Raw genomic sequence first — 21,002 nt, forward strand, 5'->3', positions numbered from 1 at the left:
AGGGCTTAGTGAGACTGCTATACACCTCTGATCAGTCTGGTGGGAAGCACTGAGATTTACTGAGGTGTACAAAGTAGCAGAGGATGGATGCTTCCACAGGGATTCTACAGTGTGGGCAGCTTCATGAAACAGATGATTTATGTTCCTTTTTAAGTTTAGAGAATCTTGTGCAAGTCTGGGGTTTCCTCTGCACAAGATCCTAGTTGCTAAAAAGCCACACATGAGAACACAGCCCCATGGTCCCCACTGAGACTAAAGGCTGAGGTTCATGCTGTGATTTCCAAGAGGCATTGGGAGCCATTGGTGAGGACCACACTGATAGGCTTTTGTGGGAATGGTTGTTTTTAGCCTTTAAATGCATCGCCCCCCAGATTTAAAATCCAGATTTATTCCACAACTTCACCTATTTCTTGTAAGTTTTACTGTCTTAAATGTCCTACGTCAATGAAATGTTCTTCATTGGCATATCTTTAATTCTAGACCGAGTTTATTTTTTTCTGAAATACCTTCACTGACAATTGATTTGTGTTTTTTTCAGATGACAGTGTCTTAGAAGGTAAATGAGTGTGAATAACTTCCCTTCATTTTGACGGTCCTATTCAATGTGACTACCATTTACTGAATGACAAATATCCTCATGAATACATTCAAAACAAATGACAAGCAAAACATTGAGCTGTTCTGGCAACAGCTTCCTGGAACTGTCTATCCTTTTGGTGTTGTCCCTTAGTGATTCAATCCTTATTTGCAGAAGAGAGATTTCAGTTTAAAAAAAAAAAAATCAAGAAATAATTAATGGGATTCCAGCCCACCTAAATATTTCTCAGAAATGAGGTCTAGACATTCCTCTTTAACTCCAGGCAGTAATCCCACCTGCTTGTTTACCACGACTGTAGATTCCTAAATACACCAGTCATTCTTTATTTAGTATGAAATTCCTAAAACTGAATACTTTCCTTACCCATCTGTGCTCAGAAATGTCCTCTTTGGGGATATCACAAAATTTTTACTTCTGCAGAGCTTCACTGAGGACTGACCTTAAGTCTAACAAAGCTGAAAAATTAGAAATGATCAAGAACATAGTAGCTGATCTTTTTAGTATCAGTCATCAGGCAGAGCACTTTTGTGTCTAAACCATATGCACGGAAAGATTGAATCCAATTTTCCAGCCTTCCAACCTTAGAGACATGCAGCACAGTGAAAGGTCTTCCTGCCGCCTCTTCTCCCACAGCTGAGAGACTGTGTAGTTGCCAAAAACAAGAGTCCAGCAGACCAAACAGGGAAAAAAAGAGACAGAGACTGATTCTAGTTCCACAGGTGATTCATCAACGGGTTGGGAAGACCTAGACTTCCAGTACGACAGCAGGAGCCAAAATGGCACATACTCCATGCACGCTAAACATACGAATAGGAAAGCAAGCTGGTTGATTTTTAAGGATCATCATCTCCAGTTTCATAAATGGTTCATCCTGACGCACAGGATGTAGCAGGAAGCCCGCACAGATGAGCAAAGTGCACCTAACAAAATTCAAATTTAAAATGGAAACATACAATAGGTCAGCTGACATAGGAGGAATAAATGGACACTGTCCAAGTCTGCAGGGATGAGGTTAGGGTTCTGGTAAAGGAGCAGGGAGGCAACAGGAAGAACTTCTTACATGCATATCAGCAGCAAGAAGAAGACAAATGAAATGTGAGCCTGCTGATGGGTGGGATAAGAGACCTTGTGACGAAGGACAGAGAGAAGGCAAAAGTATTCAATGGCAACTCCTCCCTGGCCTTTCCTTGTATGACCAGTCTTCAGGAATCCCAGGTCCTTGAGAGCAGTAGTAAAGTCTAGAGCAAGGAAGACTTATCCTCGGTCACAAAGGATCAAGCCAGGGATTATTTGAGCAAACTGAACATACACAACTCCATGGGACCTGATGGGATGCACCCACGAGTGCTGAGGAAGCTGGCTGATTTGTGGGCCACTCTCTGTTATATCTGAAAGGTCATACTGACTGGGGAAGGTTCCTGGGGACTGGAAGAAATAAAATGTCACTTCAAGAAGGGCAAGGAAGAGCCAAATAAGCCAGAGAGCCTTACCTCAGTTTCTGAGAAGGTGATGAAATAAATCCTCCTGGAAGCTATTTCAAAACATATGAAGGAGAAGGTGACTGAGAGTAGTTAGGATGGAATTATGAAGGGGAAATCATTCTTAGCCAACACTGCAGCTTTTTATGATTCTATAACTTGCTCAGTGGATAAGGTGAGATGGGCAGATATTATTTATTTTAATTTTAGCTATGCTTTTGACACTGTCTCCAATCACATTCTCATAGACAAGATGATGAAGTATATATGAGATAAATGAACAGTGAGGTGTGTTGAAAACTGGCTGAACAGCCAGTTTCAAATAGTTAAGATCAGCAGAAACATTTCGGCTGGAAGCCAGTCACCAGTGGAGTGCCCCAAAGCTTGTAGAGACAATATTGTTTAACCTCTTCCTTAATGAGCAGGATGCTGGGACATAACAACTTTAGTAAGATTGCAGATGATACAAAATTGGGAGCAAGTGTCTGATACACAAGACGTTGTGCTGCCATTCAGAGGAACTTCAACAGGCTGCAGAAATGGGCTGGCAGGAATCTCTTGAAGTTAAAAAAAAAAAAGAAAATGAAAAATTCTTGCCTCTAGCAAAGATTAATTCCCTGCACCAGGACAGTATGGGGCCAACCAGCTGGAAAGCAGCTTCAAAGGATTTCTGAGGGATGCTGAGTATAAGGCAGAAAAGAAGGCAAATAGCTTCCAGGGCTGCATTGGATAAGGTACTGCCATCAGGCCAAGGGAGGAGTCGTTGCCCTCTCATTCACAATGGCAGAATGAGACTTATCTGCAAAGTTGTGTCCAGCTCTGAGCTCCCCAAACAACAGAGACATGGACACACTGGAGTGGGCCTAGCAAAGGGTCATGAATATGATTAAGGGACTGGAGCATTTGATACAGTAAGGAAAGGGTGCTGGCAATGTTTACCTAGACAAGGCTCAGGGAGGATCTTAATGTTGTGTCTAAGTACCCAAAGAGGAAAATAATGAAAAGGAAGTTATAATCTTCTTGCCGATATCTAGTGGCAGGAAAAAAGGCAATGGGCACAAAATAAAATACTCGAAATTTCATCCAAAGGTATGAAAGAAAAATATTTTTAACTATGATGGTGATCAAACACTAAAACAGGCTGCTTAGAGAGACTATGGATTCCTCATCCTTAGCAATACTCAGAATAAACTGGACATAGTCCTGGAATAATCTACTCTAGATGATCTTGCTTTGAGTAGGGGAATTGGACCAGAACCTCCAGAGGTCCCTATGAATCACAGCTATTTTGTGATTCTCTAATAAAATAAATAAATAAAAAGAAAACAACACCACAACCACCCCCTCAAAAAAAAAAAAAAAAAAAAAAAAAACCCAAACGAAAAACCCACAAGAAAAAAACCCAAACTAAAACAAAAACAACAAAAAAAAAGACCCCACCAAAACCCAAACCAAAACTGCAGCAGAAGCTCCACTGCTTGACGAGCACAAGAAGATGATTTGGACTCAAATTAGGGAATAGGAAATAAAATAGGTTTATCCTCCTAATAAGAAGGATTAACACTAGAAAGAAGAAACAGTGAACAAACCTGGGGGTGGAGAACAGAGAAAGAACATAAAAGGGAGTACCTGGAATCTCTAGAAGTCATCTTTAGATTCTCACACAATACGTACACTGATCCTACAATTTTAGGATCAAATTTAGACTATTATGTTTTGACCATTTATGGACCACAGCTTGCCAGAAACAGTTGATCAACAGTGACTTTAAGTGGTAAAATCAAAGAATCCTTAAGGTTGGAACAGACCTCTAAGATTATCAAGTCCACTTCAGATGGCACTGCAATTGGCATAGTCTAGACTATGGTATAAAGAGCTAGCAATAAATCAGCACTAGAAGAATATGTGAAAAAATCCTGCCCAAGAATATAATATTTTACAGCAAGCAGCTTATGAGGCACGTTTCTTTCACAAACCTTATGCAAATGATAAAAAAGATTTTGCTTAAGTTATAAAAGAGTTATGATTGCATCAAGATACCTATACTGCCTGCCAGCTCTATATGAGCTTCTATAGCATTCCTACGAGAGCCAAACCTCAATAACCAACCCAAATAGCATCCTTTGGAACCTGATATGTGCTTTGCATACATCTGCACTATGTGGCTCACAATACTTTACCATGTATCCAGCTCAGCTGAGATGACTGAACTCCAACCCTCTATTAATAACACACTAAAATGATATTTCCTCTCTATGGGTTCCCAAGGAGTTGTTCCATCAAAACCCATGATATGAAATAGTTGAGGAGGTTGCTGGAAAAATAACTGAGCATTTCTGAGGTTGGACGTGGTTTCTGTCATAGACTATTTACTTGGCTCTTTCATATTCAGGATAAGGAGTGTGAGATTTCCTCTGGGATTATTCATTATATGCTTCAAGCCTTGGATTCCAGCACAAAATAGGAATAAAGAAGAGGTCTAAGATGGCAAACTGCCTGTGCCATTGCAGTGAAAGAGTCCATGGTCATCTGGCCCTAATTTTTGATGTCTCAAAATATTTCACTTTATAGTGAGAAAAACCCATATGACATAATTCCACCAGCAAGAGACATCTACACGATAGTCCACGGACACTAGGGCATGTCCTTACTCCAGCTCCTGAGAGCCGTGCACTGCCTTACCTTGTTGATGTACCGGGGATGGGACGTCCCGTGTCCACCAGGACACACCAGCAGTAGCCCGTGGAAGGATGGCACTGCACTGGTTTGTAGAGGCCGCCCTGAGCACACTCGGGAATGAACACATTGTCTTTCTGGGGCTGCTTCGCCTCCTCCAGGGCTGACTGGAGTTCTTGATCACATGACGATGCTTTTGGATGGAAAAGAAAAAGTATTGAAGAAGATAGATGGAAAGAGCCTGCTTGATTTATCAAACAGATTTTATATCTGTTTTATATATTTCTTTGATTGTGTATAAGGATTTTCTTTCTGAAGGCTTGCTACAGCTCAAATACCAGCTACATTTTTTTAGGCTATATATTGTTAGAAACTTTCGTTTCCTTTTTATGAAGCTGCTTTATTTTATAGTCCTAATAATATCTTGAGTGCCCCCCTTTCCTATACTTGATATAATCTCTGGATAAGCAAATACTTTGTGACCTTAAAAAAATCCTCATGCACTCCACAGTCCCTAAAGTACGGATTCTTTTCAGAAAGAATAGTAAAATCTCTAACTGCTTAGGATTCCTTAAATTAATTATTCATCTAGATATTCATCTGGGTGTTTATATTCTGCTCATTCTTTCCAGTTTTGAACCAACCTCTTAACACAGTGAGAATTCTTCCACGTTCTTTTCTGGTGATTCTGGTACTGGCAATGTATCATTTGCTCTGGAGAGCAAAGACCCACAAGAAGAATACATTTTTATGTCATGTAATCAGTGTGTCTGAAATCCTTTAGAATGTGTAAAGAACTTACATATCTACACATTCTCAGCCTTGATGTGAAACTATGAGGCAAGGGGGAAAGAGAAGAAACCATAGGGCCTGAGAACGCCTGTCAGTTTATACCAATCAGTAAAATACCTCTGCTGAGGATTTTTGGTCACTAATAAACTGGTCCATGTGAAAATTTATAGACAGTATATAAGAAGGACTATTTACTCAAGCCATTGTTTTTCCAGGGAGTTTAAAATCATTTACCTATCATGTGAAATTTAGATTGTTAAAAAATACATTTCTAAATAATTCCCAAACTATCCAGTAGAAAAAGAAATATTAAGTATCTGAAAAGCAAGAATATTAAGTACTCTACAGGAATTCAAATTATCAACAGGAAAATTTCAAGCTTGTAGAATTTCAATCAATGAGAGATTCTTTTCAGTTAAAGTATAGTCATTATAATGTTACAATTAGAAAAAAAGTGGGTAATATTTGCTGTTCTTTCAAACCAGTTAAAGGATTTACTTTTTGACTTTTAATAGTTCAGTGTACAACAAAGAACAAGTTGAATCCTGACTGAATAATCTAGTGCATTTTAACAAATTTCAGATCTAGGGTAATCTTGTTTTCTTTTATCCACAGAGTTCAGGAAATGATTTGCAAATTATAGGCACTGACAGAAGTACACTAATCATGTTCGGAATACTACTTCTCCCTGATAGCTAGTTGCTAATCTAAGTGTCCAAAATCAGTAACACTTCTGTTGCAGGGGAAAAGGTCATAGGAAGCTAAACACCTTCAATGATACACAATTCCATCTATAAAATGGCCTGGTTTACAAAACAGTGTGCTTTTTCCCAATCCATGCAAAAGAAAAAAAAAAAAAAAAGATAAAAAAAGGTAACATCACTTGCTAGTTTGATAATACAAGGCACAGATGGAGATTTTTAGCTGACTTTTTTCCTCTTTTGTTTCATATAGTATTTGAACAGGATATCTAGATAAGCTGATTTTGCATGTTTTTGTCTTGGTCTACCCACTGACATAAACAGAAATTGAATACCTCTCAAATTTCCATTGTTTAGCTAGTGATGTGTACTTAGAGAATGACTGTAGTAGGTACAGAAACACTCCTTAAAAAAGGGAAGTAGGAATTGTTTGCATGTTGAAACCTTCACAGAAATAACTATAGTTTGACAAAGTAGAAATCTGTCACCAACATCCTTCTAGAGTAGCCAAAATAAATCTTCCACTCAGTGAATCAGGATTATGATGACTATCAAATAACAAGCTGTGACAACTCTAGAAAACACCTCACTTAGCTTTGTTGTTCACTTTTTATGTGTTGTATACAATCAAGCAAAAAAGAGCACAAGAGGTGAAGCGGCTGCCATGAGAGAGAGGAAATAATTACTCCTCTTCAAACTCCACTAAATTAATGTCTCTTTCATACTGATAAACCTTGGGACCATGCCATTAGTTACTGTGACCTTCTCTTGGTTTACATTCCTGTAACAAGCAACATAATACGGCAGATGTGCAGGTACTCTTATCTCCCCAAAACCCAGCTTTGCATGAAGAACACATTTGTATTCTCCCAGCTTTGTTTAGAAAATACTCTGGTGTATAAAGGTCACATAACGAGGCCATCCAGATAAACAAAATATACCTGAACAGAGAGGGTGTGATGGAAAATTCCCAGTGCAGAAGCAGATACTAACTGTTTCACCTGTGGGCATAAGCTACACTCCCCAATTTCTGTGAAGCTCTAGTATCTACTGATTGAAACAACCCATGAAGGACTGCACTGCTGACTCATGGGCCAGTGCAGTCACCTCTCTTGAGGTGATTTAGGAGACATTGTTAGACCTAGATAACTTCTCTTCACTGGTTGACTTGCTAAGACAAGATTTTCTACAAGATGTTTCTAGAGCCAGATATTTGTATCTTTTGCATTAGGTCATGCTTCTTCTGGTTCTTTTATTCCCTTATGTCAGGGAATCTGACATTTTAAATCTCAGAGGTACAGAAAATCAGAATTATGGGTAAGATGTCATGTGAGGGCTGAAAACACGGCTTGTAATTTCAGAAGAGAAGACTGCTTGAACTTAATATGACAAGTGAGACTGGAAACAGAGCAGACAGCAATCAAATGACGGTTTAAAGATTAAGAAGAAGGACTTCTTTCTTGAAACTTAGTTTCTTATCTTTCCCTTACAGATGGGAAATTTTAACAAGCAGAGGAATACTTATCACTGGGCTTAAATTACTTTTCAGATAAAATCTAGATTATTTCTAACAAATTAGGAAAAAAAAAGAATATGATACACACTACATCTGTCAGTTCTCTATGAGCCAAATGATTGAGTCTTATTACAAATTTGCTGAAGAGAGTTCATTAATTTCACTCAACAAAATTTCAGAAGAGCTTATAATTTTTCTCCCTTACACAACGGCTAATGAGCTTCAGGTCAGCTATCAAGCCATCTGCCCAACAGAGTAATTCCTGAGTCTAATGTTTTGTACACTTTTGACATAACCATTTGTGTCACCAGTACTACTTCCCTAGTCCCCACTAGAACATTGTTCCTGCCTAAAGGAAAACTGGTCTCAAGTGCTTATCTACAATCCTGCCTGTTAGAACCATAACATTAATCCTCTGTGTGATTTTCTGTCTGAGGGAGCCATTCATCCCTTTTCAGACTTTTCTTTCAATTATTTACAACAGGAGTAGTGGAAAGATTCAACTGTAGCCCTGTGATGCTAAGAGCTCTTATCACAAGAGCTACCATACCACTGAAAATAATTGCCTTTGTAATGTCAGAAGAGTCATGGTCAACAAATGTTCATTTCCCAGGAGAACAAGTGATAAATGTCATTAACTTAGAAAATCTCTGACAGTTTGTCCAAACAATCTGACAACTATGAACTGGAACAATAACAGATGGATGCCAGAAGTTCATAAAGTGAAGAGTATGGAAAAGCATCTATGCCACAATAAAAGCAGGATAAATACCTTACTCATTAAAATACATCAAACTTTCTATGGAATGTGTTAGTACAATAACATTCCTTCTGGGAACAGAAAAGCACTGACACTCCAGTTTCTTCTTTTCAAGGAATGTACTTACACTGTTGTTATTTTACTTAGTTCCTTCAGTTTTACCTTGCCAGAAAAAAAAGAGATACTCTCCAAGCATCTTAGAAAAAAAAAAATAGTTAAACATGGATAAAAAAAAATCCTTTCTGCATAGCCTACCATGTTAGCCAGCGCTATAGCTTAGCTGGGATAATTTACTTCAGGTTAATAAACCTTCCTGCATTTTCTACCCAAACTACTTTCTATTTAAGGCTTATAAGCATTACTGGTTCAACACAGACATTTCAGTCATATAAGGAAATATACCTTTTGCCCACTTTTACACCAAGAGCCTTTGTACCATCCACCCAATGGCCATTTCTGAATGACAAAGTAAAATTCTTGCTTATCACTAAGAGTGAGTTTTAAAAAAAAATGCTTTAGATGTAATGTATGTTATACTTCCTATGTCACGGTGATATTCCATTTCTTCCCTTTTCATTATTAGTTGCTAAATACATATTTCATGTTCTGGTTTAAGATGCCTTTACAGTCCATTACAATCATCTGAAATGCTCTATCTTCTGTCAATAAGAAATACATTTCATTTAATAACAAACTTTTTGACAAACAAATGTTTTGTATAAAATCTTTGTTCATTGTCTTTTGCCCTCTTCCCTAAGAAAAGAGTGGATTTCAATAAATCAAGTTAATTTACAAGAATTTTTTTCAAGAAAATAAAGCTAATTTCAAAAATTTAAATTAATTAGGTTAATTTTAAAGAAAAATACCTCAACAGTAATAGGATGTAACACTATAAATCCTTATTTATTAAAGTCTCCATTTACTCATCTATGATGGACTACCTAAAATGTTAATTTATGTTTACTAGGGATGTCCTAGAGGAGAATAGGAGTGACTTTTCTGGAAAAGTCATCCTGAGTAATCTATTTAAATGTGCATTTTTCTGTTCCACATCTAAAATGTTGTATTATGTATGTTAGGATAATCATCTTGTTAGTCTTGTAACAGGCCTCTTATTTCAGAAATTCAAGCAGTTTTTCTGCTGTGTCTTATTGCAACATCTCCCAACGTGTGGAACTTCATGATTCCAAATAATCTGAGTTGGGGTTTTTTGCATAAACATAAATAGCTGTATTTATGCCTAAATTTCAGTGTGTTCTGCAGAAACAAGTTGTCAAATCTGCAGAAAATTAGAGGCATCTGTATGGTACTTTAACATTTCCTGCCACTACACAAACATTTCCTTCCAATTTTGTTAACCCCACAATGTGTATATATCAAACAGAATCCACTCCAAGAAATTCTGCTTTCAGTTGGTTCATTCTCCCTCCTTTTCTCATTATCATAATGGGCCATGAAAGGACAATTTAGACAGCCTGGTTTTCAGGGTAAATGGACCTTTTATTAGGGCTTGAAGCTCAGTGTCCCCTATAGCAAGCAGGTAACAAGAAACCTGTGAACACAAATACTTCCAAAAGTGATAAGCAAGTTCTAGAGGAGTGCAGGGTAATATCACAGGCAGTGATATTGATAGAATATTGCAATTCTACCCTGTTTCTGGGAGGATATACAGACAGAATATGATCATGTCGAAATTTTAGTACACCTAAATTGTATGAAAATTTCTGCTGATCAAAGTGTTATTCAAATCATCTCTCTGTCCTAGTTAATTACACCTAATTTAAGTGCACTTCAAGCATTGATTTACAGAAGCTTTGTGCTAGCTTATTTCAATACACCATGATTGGGATGGATAAACAGTCATACTAGTGATGCCCACTAATCCCTCCAAGAAATGTCACATCTCATGAGAATAAGAATTTGATCCACTTCCTTAGAATGAACCCGATGAACCCTCTTTGAACTAGTGAAGTTAATACACCCCAAGGAAACTGAAAAAATATGGTTTTATATTTTTAACTAGTTTCCATAGTATTCAGGTTTCATTGAATGGAATTCCACTTACTTTACACCAAATTGTATTTCCACATATGACCAAAATGTTCACTTCAGAAAGGAAAGTGGGAAGCGGGATAATTTCTATTCAAGCTATGCACTTCCTGCAGAGGAGTTGAAGTTGACTGGATGGCAAAATGGTACACTACAGCAGGGCTCCATCATTCCAACGCAGCAAACACGCCCCTTCAAGGTAAACTAACAGGTTCTTTACCTGTAGTTGATCAATTTCATCACCCAGAATCCATCAATTCTGTTCCTGCTGTAAGCACAGCTAACAGAAATGACAAAAATTCCACAAATTATTTTATTCTAGTAAAGGAGAGATGTAATTCCATGGCTTTCTATTTTTTTCAGGGTTTCCAGCTTTTGCCCAGATATTCTCTAGCATGACAGATTCCGTCTCTGAAGAGGTAGACAAAGTGGTATAGGGCACTTTGAATGCCAACTTCCTACCCTCTGCATACAGCAAGTTGTTTCCTTGTCCCTCATGGCCAGAGAATGGGCATTTCACACCAATCTTTTTTGAGAAGATTGTTTTTTTTCAAACCAGGCCAGCTGTTCTTACAAGAATTTGTCTGCCTGCCACCTCTTGACACTTTGAAATAACCTTGATTCTAACTGAAATCAAGTGCAGTACAATGCTACGAAAAAAATGTAAGAATTATTTTGCTCATGCTACTAGCTTCTTATAAAGGCTATTCATTACCCTGGATCAAACAAAGAGTGTTTATGTGTGTCAGGCTTCCCCCAATAAAAATCCATGGAAAAATACCTACTAAATTCAATGAACAATGCATCAGGTCTCAGCTGAATATATTCATATACACGTATGTTTCCAGTTAAGCCTTATATTTGCTCATGGACCAAGTATTGATTGTAAGGAATAGGTAACATTAATAAACACTCAACTTTAGACCCAATATCTAGATGGCAACCAAAGCCTAGGACTAAATTACAGCATTAAGACTCATCTGGCGCCACACGTTTTGATTTATGTTAGGTTCAGATGCGCATCAGCATGAGGGTTCTCAAAGTCTGAAGGAAGCTGGCAACTTTCCTGCCCATATTCTTTCTCATTTGTGAAAAAACTTGTGGGAACCAAATATTGCAGGCCCCTTGTGTGCATTTTCAGAGAGTTCTCAATGTACAGCTGATTACTATTTTGCACTTTTGGAGCTTGGGCCAATGACTGTGGCTCAAAAAGCGAAAAAGCTCATTGCTTCAACACAGCCCTAATGATTAATTTATGTACTTTAGTCCACTGAACAAAGAAGGACAAATCACAGACAGATGCTCTCATTTATCTATGTGGTTTCATATGCAAAGACACTGCAATACACAAGGAAAATCATCTGAAAATGCACTGAGCCCACAGAAAAAAAAAAAAAAGATGCAAAATACAGAGACCACTATCTCCCCTCTAGCTTTACCTGAAAAGAATATAATGATAATGAATATAATCTACTAGTATACACCAATATTTTCTCAACTTTTACCCTGGGTCTGAGTAGCCCGATATCATATCAAGATTTCTGAACTACACAACTTCTGATTCTACCTACTGGCAAGGGTTGGGAGGGCCATAAAATAAAGGTCTGAAATGTAATGGATGGCTTGCTCTTTAATCAAAATCCGATCCCACTTTTCTGCTGGAGTTTTTGGGGTTTTTTTTCAAGTTTCTGGTTTAGGGGAGTTTTTGTACATACCTCTACAATTCTTTATTTTCTTAAGATTTAAAATTCTGTAACCACAGTTACTGAGAAAGACTGTAACCATAGTCACTGCAAAAGAGAAAGAACTGTTTTGCCTCAAAAGCCTGCTATTTTAGCATTCTATTTGCTTGTTCCTTTGCTTGCTTGTTTATTTATTTTAGCCCAACTTCTTGGTTAAACAGATGAGTAACACTATGCAAGTATTCAAATTTAGCTTCTCACAGAATTAAAACTAATTTAAATTAATCAGCTATTCACTTGTGATCCTTTTTCTCTTCACTGCCATTGAACAGATTAAGAGATCAAACCAGCTACCTCTTTTAAACCAAATGTAATTCTCTGTTTTGCCATTCTTACTCAGATTGAATAAAAGAGTAGCATGAGATCTGTCCCGAGTTGAAAACTCACACAGAAATTAGTCTTCATTTACAAACATGACACTATCAGATCCTAAACATTTAAACATTAGCATTTACTTCTACAGTAGATAAATAAGAGAGAGAGATGAAGTGAGCATACGTTAGATTATAGAGATTTGAGTTATTTCATAGATGCATTTTGCATTACAGCCAACATTTTTGTATTGAACTTCCCAGGTCAAATATTTTATTGTACCATCTATGAAATGTGAGAGAGCAGTAAACCAAAAGCAGCATATTTTTGTTAAATCTTTACCAGCAGGGTGTGAAAGTGATAGCAAGCCTTTGCAAAGTGCCAGGTATGATCCAAGGACTACCTTCTACACCCTACCATCTTCAATGGATCTTTAAAAAGAACCTTTACAAAAATCAAAAATCATTTAAAGTCAAATGGTCAATGACATGGCATTGGGCTTCACAAGGAGAATGAAAAATCTGGTCTTCTGAGGAGATGAGATCCCTCATCATGCCTTTGCTCCATTAATGGAAAGAACATGGATTATCATCTCCAGGTGTTCTTGCTAGGCTTTGTTAACCTGACTTCCCTAACATGAGAGAGGATAATGTGCAAATGACTGCCCTATCCTGCAAGGACACATCTGAAAGAAGTTATTTGCCAGATGGGATGAAATCTGGTTTTCCTACACAAGAGGAAATACTGGTACCTATTATTGCTACATATGGCTGCCTCATCCCACCAGAGCAGAGCAACCCCACTGTGTTCAAGCTGCAAAACCAAACAAACAAAAAAGCCACCACTCAAAATTACAGCAAATGAAAATCACTGACTTTCCCCAACCACAGTGGCTGGCTGGCCAGCTTGCTATAGCAGTTTGAAGGCTCATTCTTTAACAAAATTGCGCAAAACTATCATTCTTGCTTCATGAGTATATTGACCAGCAAATGTGAGTCTCCTGCCAGTGGAAAAATCTCTCATTTTTCGAGAGAGATTTGAAGTGAAAATAAAGCTGGTTCACTTTTTCCATAGAGCTGTGAAAATGAAACTCTTTGCCAGGTAAGCTGAGGGTACATATTTGTTTGAATAGCTCTACTAAAAATTAAAAAAAAAAACCAACCAGGCAATCAGGGGTGCCTAAATTCATACTTTAGCACTTAAATAACCCAGTCAGCTTACACGAATGTTTATCCATCTAGCATTTCCCCTCCATGAAACAGAAGTTGTTTCTCTTTCCCATTTGGGAAACTGAGATATTTACACCAGTGCATGGATGTGACTTCAGATACTTGACCTTAGGCACTCAAGTATTTTTCCTTTCAGAGATGTACAGTGGCATCTCTGGCTGCAATCTGACATGTTCCTGCCACTGATTCACACTGCTAATGCTGTTGGCACCATGCAGTGTTTTCCAGCCTTAATGCTTAACTACTGCCTGAGGTGACTACACTAAATCTACATTTAATTTTCTAAGTATCAACTCATTTCCATCCACCTTACAGACAGAACCCTGACTACTGTTGCAGAAACCAGCAGGAGCCAGGAGGATTTCTGTCTGTTTCATGGGAATGCAATCTGAGATGCACAGTTTAAAACTGTGCAGGTATGTTCAAAAAAAAGAAGATAATGTTATTTTGAATTTTGGTAGCTCTCCTTTACATTTGTCAGACTATCATACAAAATGGTCAATACTGTCTGGACCTTTGTCTAACTCACAGCAGACTGGATGGGCATTACAGAATGGTAAGAATTTGGCCCTCTGGCACTGAGCAGGAATACAGAAATTAAGCAAGCTGCTGAAACAGAAATAATCAATTTTTTTCTTCAGTGTTTCAGCCAGTTACTTTGACAGCCATAATGCAAAAGTTTATGCTGCCATTGCCATCACCTCTTAGATAAGTACCTTTAAAACTTACTTGGGTTAAACGATCACCAAATTAAAAAATTGTAGTAATATTAAGAATAATTACACCCTTGAAAATCAACCTAAGATCGATTATTTAAAAATTGGCCGCTTTTCTGCTGTTTTTTCCTTCTTCATCTCGTCAAAGAGAAGGCAAGAAGCAGGTGGAAAATGAGCATACACATTACTGCTTCTGTCTCTAATTACAAGGACTGTGCAATGAAAAATCTTTTAACAGAGCAACAGAGCAACAAATTCTCTGAGGTGATACTGCTCCCAAAACTCTTGTCCTCAGTATGAGACTCGACACCGTGAACACAAAGCCTGGTCAAAAGGTAACTGCACTGCTTTAACCCTGCATAAAGCCAAAGGCTCATTCAAAGCTGTACAGGTCTTTGCCCCCCAGCACACTTTATCCAAAGCACACAATTTATACAGCACATAGGATGTCAGTGTTCATAAGAGAAGAGCTCCAGGATTCAGATAGAAGACTGTTTACTGATTTTGGCAAAGTTTTGTGTGCAATAAAGAGGACGAGCCAAAGAAGAGTAAAAGCCAGTAAGAATATCTAATACTAATTCTTTCGGCTCCAATGACTTTTAATATAGTTTTATGTTGCTCTTTCTTATTTTTTTTTTTTTCGTTTGTCATATGGCCATGGTTAAACAGATCAGCCTGTGCTTTGGTTTCAAGAGCAAAGACAAATCTTTGGCTTGGCTTTACCTTCAAACTTTGGAAAAAACCAAGGGGAATCTGAATTAAAAATAAAAATTCCAATTCCACCCCACTTTTATCACTGTTTTCAAACACCACTGTGCTTTTGAAGAATGGGAGACCTACAATCATATTGAAAATTCCAGGCCAAAATTTTTGCTCTTGTAAACTGGAACCATTCTATTGCACACAGTAGGGATCAGCAGCAGAAAGGTCAGTCCCAAGAATATTCAGAACAATTTTAGTCTTCTTAGATAATGCATAGTAGCAAAGACTTCTGAACTAGTAAAATGAGAGTTTTAAAGCGTCCAAGGATCCTTAATCCTTTACAACCCATGATTACTTTATGTGCTCAGAGGATCATGATTTAAGTGCTTAACATGCCACACAAATGATCTGTATAAATGACACAGACCTTGCAAAAATACTTCCCAAAAATCTACTGTGTGAGAGACTAAAGAGCAGGTTTCCCAAAGTGTTATTTCTCAAGGTGTTTGCTCAGTATTTCCAGCCCATTCAGACCTGTTCCCATTTTGCATCCCCACACAGACATGTACGACTACCTCAAGCCATATTTATTTTGAAGCTCTCTACAATTAAGGAAGAAAATCCAAAAGACTGGTTTTGGCAGTACTGTTCAGTAAAACAGATTATAAATATTTAACTTTCACAATGAGCATCACAGGAAAGAGCAATGTTGGCATTCAGTCACCTAATAAGGAAACGTTTTTATTATTGCTTATGTGAAGACAGTTCTGTTATTGTTTCTACGTATAATGCATTGTATGTTTTGTGTTTTTTAATTTGGGAAAACTAAATGTTGTTTAATGACTTGACAATAATGCAAAAGGAAGCTCAGTGCATGATGCTCCCAGGAGGTTGTGAAGCTATTGCAATCAGAGCTGTTGCTAATTAAATCTGCCTATTGTTACGAAGCATTTGGGGCCAAACCAATCAACCACTGGCATAATTAATGTAGTCCACAAGGGCCTTTAGTGGTACTTGTTTTCAAGTATCAATCATGAGGAACAAACACAGGCTACAAAAGAGTGGAAAAGCCTGTGTATTTACAAACCTGCTTGTCTTGGGTCTCATTTGGGAATAACTACACTACAGTCCCATGGCAAGTACCCTTGAACACTAGTAATTTTGCCTCATACATGTATGTACATTTTCATAAAGATAACAAGCAGGAGAAGACACAGGCTCTCCCTTGCAACGGGGCAAGGCTGTCCTCTTTTGCCTGTGCTCTGCAGACATATTTTACATTGACAAAATGGCAGGTATAGTTTGCAGAATGAAGGGGAGGAATCTTTAAAGTTATCATTTAGTTGCAAGGAAAAATATGTAAATCCAATGTCATGATTTACGTGACTGAAACACTGAGATCAACAAACAAAACAAAAGGCATGAAGTCTACATGCAAAATTGAAAAAAGAAAGTGTGCCTTTTCATTTAGAGAAATATCACTATTTCAGTTGGTCAACACATCTTTTCCTTCACTTCCACCTGCTATGCTGTCTAACTCTGTAAAGTTCTGTATTCTATTCTACAGTACTAGATGCCATCTCAATCGCCTCTCTGATGAAACTTTTCCAATGCTTGCATTGATCTGTCCAGACTGCCTCAGCCCTGCCCAAAGCAGAGCCAGGGTCAGAGCCCTGGAGTTCCTGGCTAGCTGCCCTGAGTGTAAGCAGTGAAACCACGCTGCCTCCCTCCACTGGCTGACGTCAGATGTTTTCGCATACAATACTTTGTAGGCTGCTTAAGTCTCCACAGTGACATCCTGAGGAAGTGATATTGGCACAAAACATAGTCCAAGACTATGAGTACTAGTCAGTCAGACCAACAGCATTGACATTGTGATACTTGTATGAGTTTTATTAGAAAAACTCAAATGAACTTCCACAAAACAACTCACAGCTTTGACTAAGGTGATGTGCTCTTACTTAGGAAGCTTTCTAATCTAGGATGAATTCTTATTAAGGAAGCACTCTTACTGAGAAAAGTATTGAATTATTGCTGAAAATATACTTCTCTAGTTTTAGGGTCAAACATATAGTTGCTCCTACATTTTGGTATCCTTCACTATCCTGCAGTATGGATAACACAGCTGGACAAGGTATCTCTGAAACGGTCTCTGACATCCTACGCAGATAGGTAATGGCACCTTTCCAAGGTTCTCAATCTAGGAATCCAGCTCTTTCTCCTATCCTTGGCAGTCACTGCTTAACTGGGTGCTCCCAAGAAGTCTCAGCTTGATTTTGGGGTCACTGTATTTTCAGAATACAGCCTGCAAACTCATAGCAGTTTGCTATGAGTTTATTCCTTGGTTATTCTCCTCATAAAGCCTCCAGTAATGCCTCTGGCTGTCTTAGTTTAAAGGAGAAGATGAAAGAAAAGAGACATGATAAATCAGTGTTACAAGAAATGTTACCCAGCATTTGAGATTGCGCAATGATATCTAGTCAAAAATTGAGAAACAAGCATTAAAGATCAGCTACTGGCAGGAGACAAAGAGACTGCAGAGAAAGGATTGGAAACAGAATGGGGAATTCTCTGTACGCAATCAACTTTCAGGATGAATAACAGGAACTATAATAACATTGCAGAAAGCTCCAATAAAAGCAGGTATGAGATAAAAGACAAATTAAGCTTAAATACAGTATTCTGATGCATGAACTTTCTTAATCATATAATCAGGGTCTTTTTATCCCTGAAGCAAGGCATTTTTCCTCTAGCCTTGCTGTGGACAAGTGGTTCTCTATAGAGAAACCACACAGGCTCATTTTGACAAGAGTATTGAAAAGGTAAGTGCATCATGACATCCTTAGCACCATGGTTAGTTATGTGACATATTCTCTGATGTGTGAAAGTATTTATGAATATTCAATTTTTCTGAACATAAGTATGATTCAGAGTGCAAAACACATCATCTGGTGACAAGTAGTACATAAAAGTAATAAAGAGAAAATACTTTATTCAGCCTTTCAGCTGGCAATACCAGTGAAGTAGAGGAGCCCTTGTGACTGACAGCATGTTCATTAAAGTCAAGAGGAATTCCAGCCATGTAACAGCAGCAGGATTGAGGTGGGCTGTCCTACTGTCCCTGATTCAGCAGACTGATATACTACATAGTAGCTAATTTTAAGAAATGAGTGTGCACTGTGTTTCCAAGAGAAGTGATAACACCATCAACCCCGTACCGTAAAGGTGCCCATAAAGAGAAAAATCAAAAGAATATTAAAATGAACCCTCCAGGCTGATTCCCCTCTCTCCTCGTAAGTCTTCCAGTGGTATTAGCCTTGTAACAGCAGCAGAGTCACTCCTATTTACACCGCTCTGAGTAAGATCAGGCTTCATGCCTGCTGAAACTAAATCATCTCCTCCTGCAGTCATTTGCTATTATTATATTGGACTTTTAGCTAAAGAAATAAACTACAGGATGTGTGACTACATTATAAGTCACTGTTTTACACTAAAGATGTTGGTAGGGAAATGGGGAGAAATGACCTTTCAAACCAGTGACATTTATACTGATATTTTTGGCTTTGATGCTTCTCTATTGTGTCAATTCATAGGAACTTAAAATCATGTTCTAAGAATGATCTTAGATTGCTTTTAAAATCTAAATAGAAGCTGCAAGAATGATAAAACTGTAAGTCCCTTCAGCTAAGAGACTTTCAAAGCCGAAGAGAAGAGCAATGAGATAAGCAATTTTCTCATTATCTTCTAGCAGTTTGAGATTATAACTTCAGCTATACAATGGGAGATTTAGGAAAGTCAGAGAGGAAGCAAGATCTAAAGTTACTTAAATTCCTCCTCCCCAAACCAGTTGGGCAAGTAAACAAACAGAAAGTGCCCCTACCTCCTTGCTAGCCAGAATACTTGGGCAGAGGGATGTTCTGTAAGAGTAAACTGCACCAGGACAGTGTGGTCATGAGCCTCTGCAACAAATCAAACCTCTGACTCTGTTAAATGTCTCCATTTTATCATAGGATGTGGATGAATTCACTAAGCAACAGGCAAACATGACCATCAGGATCGGTCTTTGTCAGTCCTTTCATTTTTTGGAATTTGCTTTAATACAGATGTGAAAATTTAGCATGATGACTGAGGGAGGCACTCAGCCCTTCACATGATTTGAACTTGAACAGATCTTGCCATTCTGAACTATTTTCTTTCTTTCAAAAACTTTATCTCAGATTTTGGAGGCACATGAAGAGGTACTTTGACTTCATACTGCTCTGCTTCCAGACCAAGTATCAATGAGTTTGTTGGCCTGATCTAATTGGGTGTACTGGAAAATAATTCAAGAGCATTAAAAGTCATGCATGTTTGAGGAATTTATGTATTTATAAGGCACTCTAGTCCCACAAAAACTGTATTTAATAATTCCTTGAAATAGAGGCAAATAAAAGTCCTTTCATTTTGATAAGTTGTTTTTACTCACTGAAGAACAAAACTGGTAAGTTGAAGTATCACTAAGATCTCAGTGGCAAACAATGGTATAACGTAACTCACAGTTTAAATGGCAAGGACATCAATTTTTTTAAATAGCTTGTTATGACAGTTGGTAGAAAAATTTTTTTTTGACTGTCTGGTGGAAAACCAAGATTTGAATGAAGAGATGTTTTTCATTCAAAGTGTTTCTTTTTGATAAAAAAGGAGAACAAAAAAAGACCCCTCAACTTCACAGCGAACCATGCAATCCAATATTCCTAAGGTGTCTGCGTTTATCAAACAGGGAGACAATTATGTTCTACATATACTGTCAGCCTAAGGACCCAGCCCTCAAAATAAGAAGAACTAATGAAGTTTTAAAATTACAGCTCCAACAAGACATTACAATGAACCATCAAGATTTTGAGTTTTTAGCCAAAATCATTCAGTTATTTGAACATTTTTTTCATTTATTGAATTTTGTCTTGAAGATGCACTTTTTAAGATGAAAATACATATATTTTAAAAACTTCCCTAGGAAGTCGTGTTTTCCACAGGAGGCTGCATTTTCAACCAGTTTGTCATATGGAGCTTTGCCCTCTGCTTTCTCTTGTGTTTTGACCAAGAGAATTTAAGATCTGAAATTTAATTTACAGCCTTAATTGTATTTAAACATCATTTCATTTGTGGATGAGTGTAGATACTTAGCCTGATGTTTTTAAACTAAAACAGGTATTAAAAATAGCTTACTGAAAACCTGCAGTCTGTCTCTTCAACCACTGCTTCTCCTCCAGTAACACAGAAATCAAGTGCATTATGGAAACAATACTTAATGTTATTCCTAGGCAGTTATTCCTAGGCAGTCATTCCTTGGCATTGCAGAGTGCAGGGAAAACACAGTGTCTACCAATTACCTGGAGCAGTTTGATTTGAGAGATGACAGAGCACAATGCACAGAGTGCAGAGAAATGTAAAGCAAGTCAGTTATAACACAGTAGTTGGGCTATAGATGAGGAGACCTCAAAGTGGGTTTATTTAGCAACATAATTTGACTACAAGAAGTTCTCTTGTTCTGATGACCCTTGGTATGGCTTTATATGGAAAGGAGGCTCTACACTGGAAACTAATCAGAAGAATCCAGCACATTGCATCAAGGACAGGGTAGGGTAAAGGATGCAGGGATGACAGCATTAACCTTGGACCTTAACAATCCATAAAAGCAGACACTGCTGTGAAGAGCCAGATTAATGCTATAGCTTCATTGTGGATGTGTGGC

At 37.9% G+C, this 21,002-nt stretch overlaps 1 protein-coding gene across 4 annotated transcripts in view; it reads right to left on the reverse strand.

Moving 5' to 3' along the window:
* The window catches only part of SMOC2 (SPARC related modular calcium binding 2), a 139,287-nt gene that overhangs the window by 39,103 nt on the left and 79,182 nt on the right, over positions 1-21,002 (reverse strand). For all 4 annotated transcript variants that reach the window (XM_063390566.1, XM_063390565.1, XM_063390568.1 and 1 more), the window contains exon 8: positions 4,759-4,945. In XM_063390566.1, the coding sequence (XP_063246636.1) occupies positions 4,759-4,945 (187 nt within the window). The remainder of the gene's footprint in view (positions 1-4,758; positions 4,946-21,002) is intronic.

This window comes from Prinia subflava, chromosome 2, assembly GCF_021018805.1.
Source record: "Prinia subflava isolate CZ2003 ecotype Zambia chromosome 2, Cam_Psub_1.2, whole genome shotgun sequence".
NCBI lineage: Eukaryota > Metazoa > Chordata > Aves > Passeriformes > Cisticolidae > Prinia > Prinia subflava.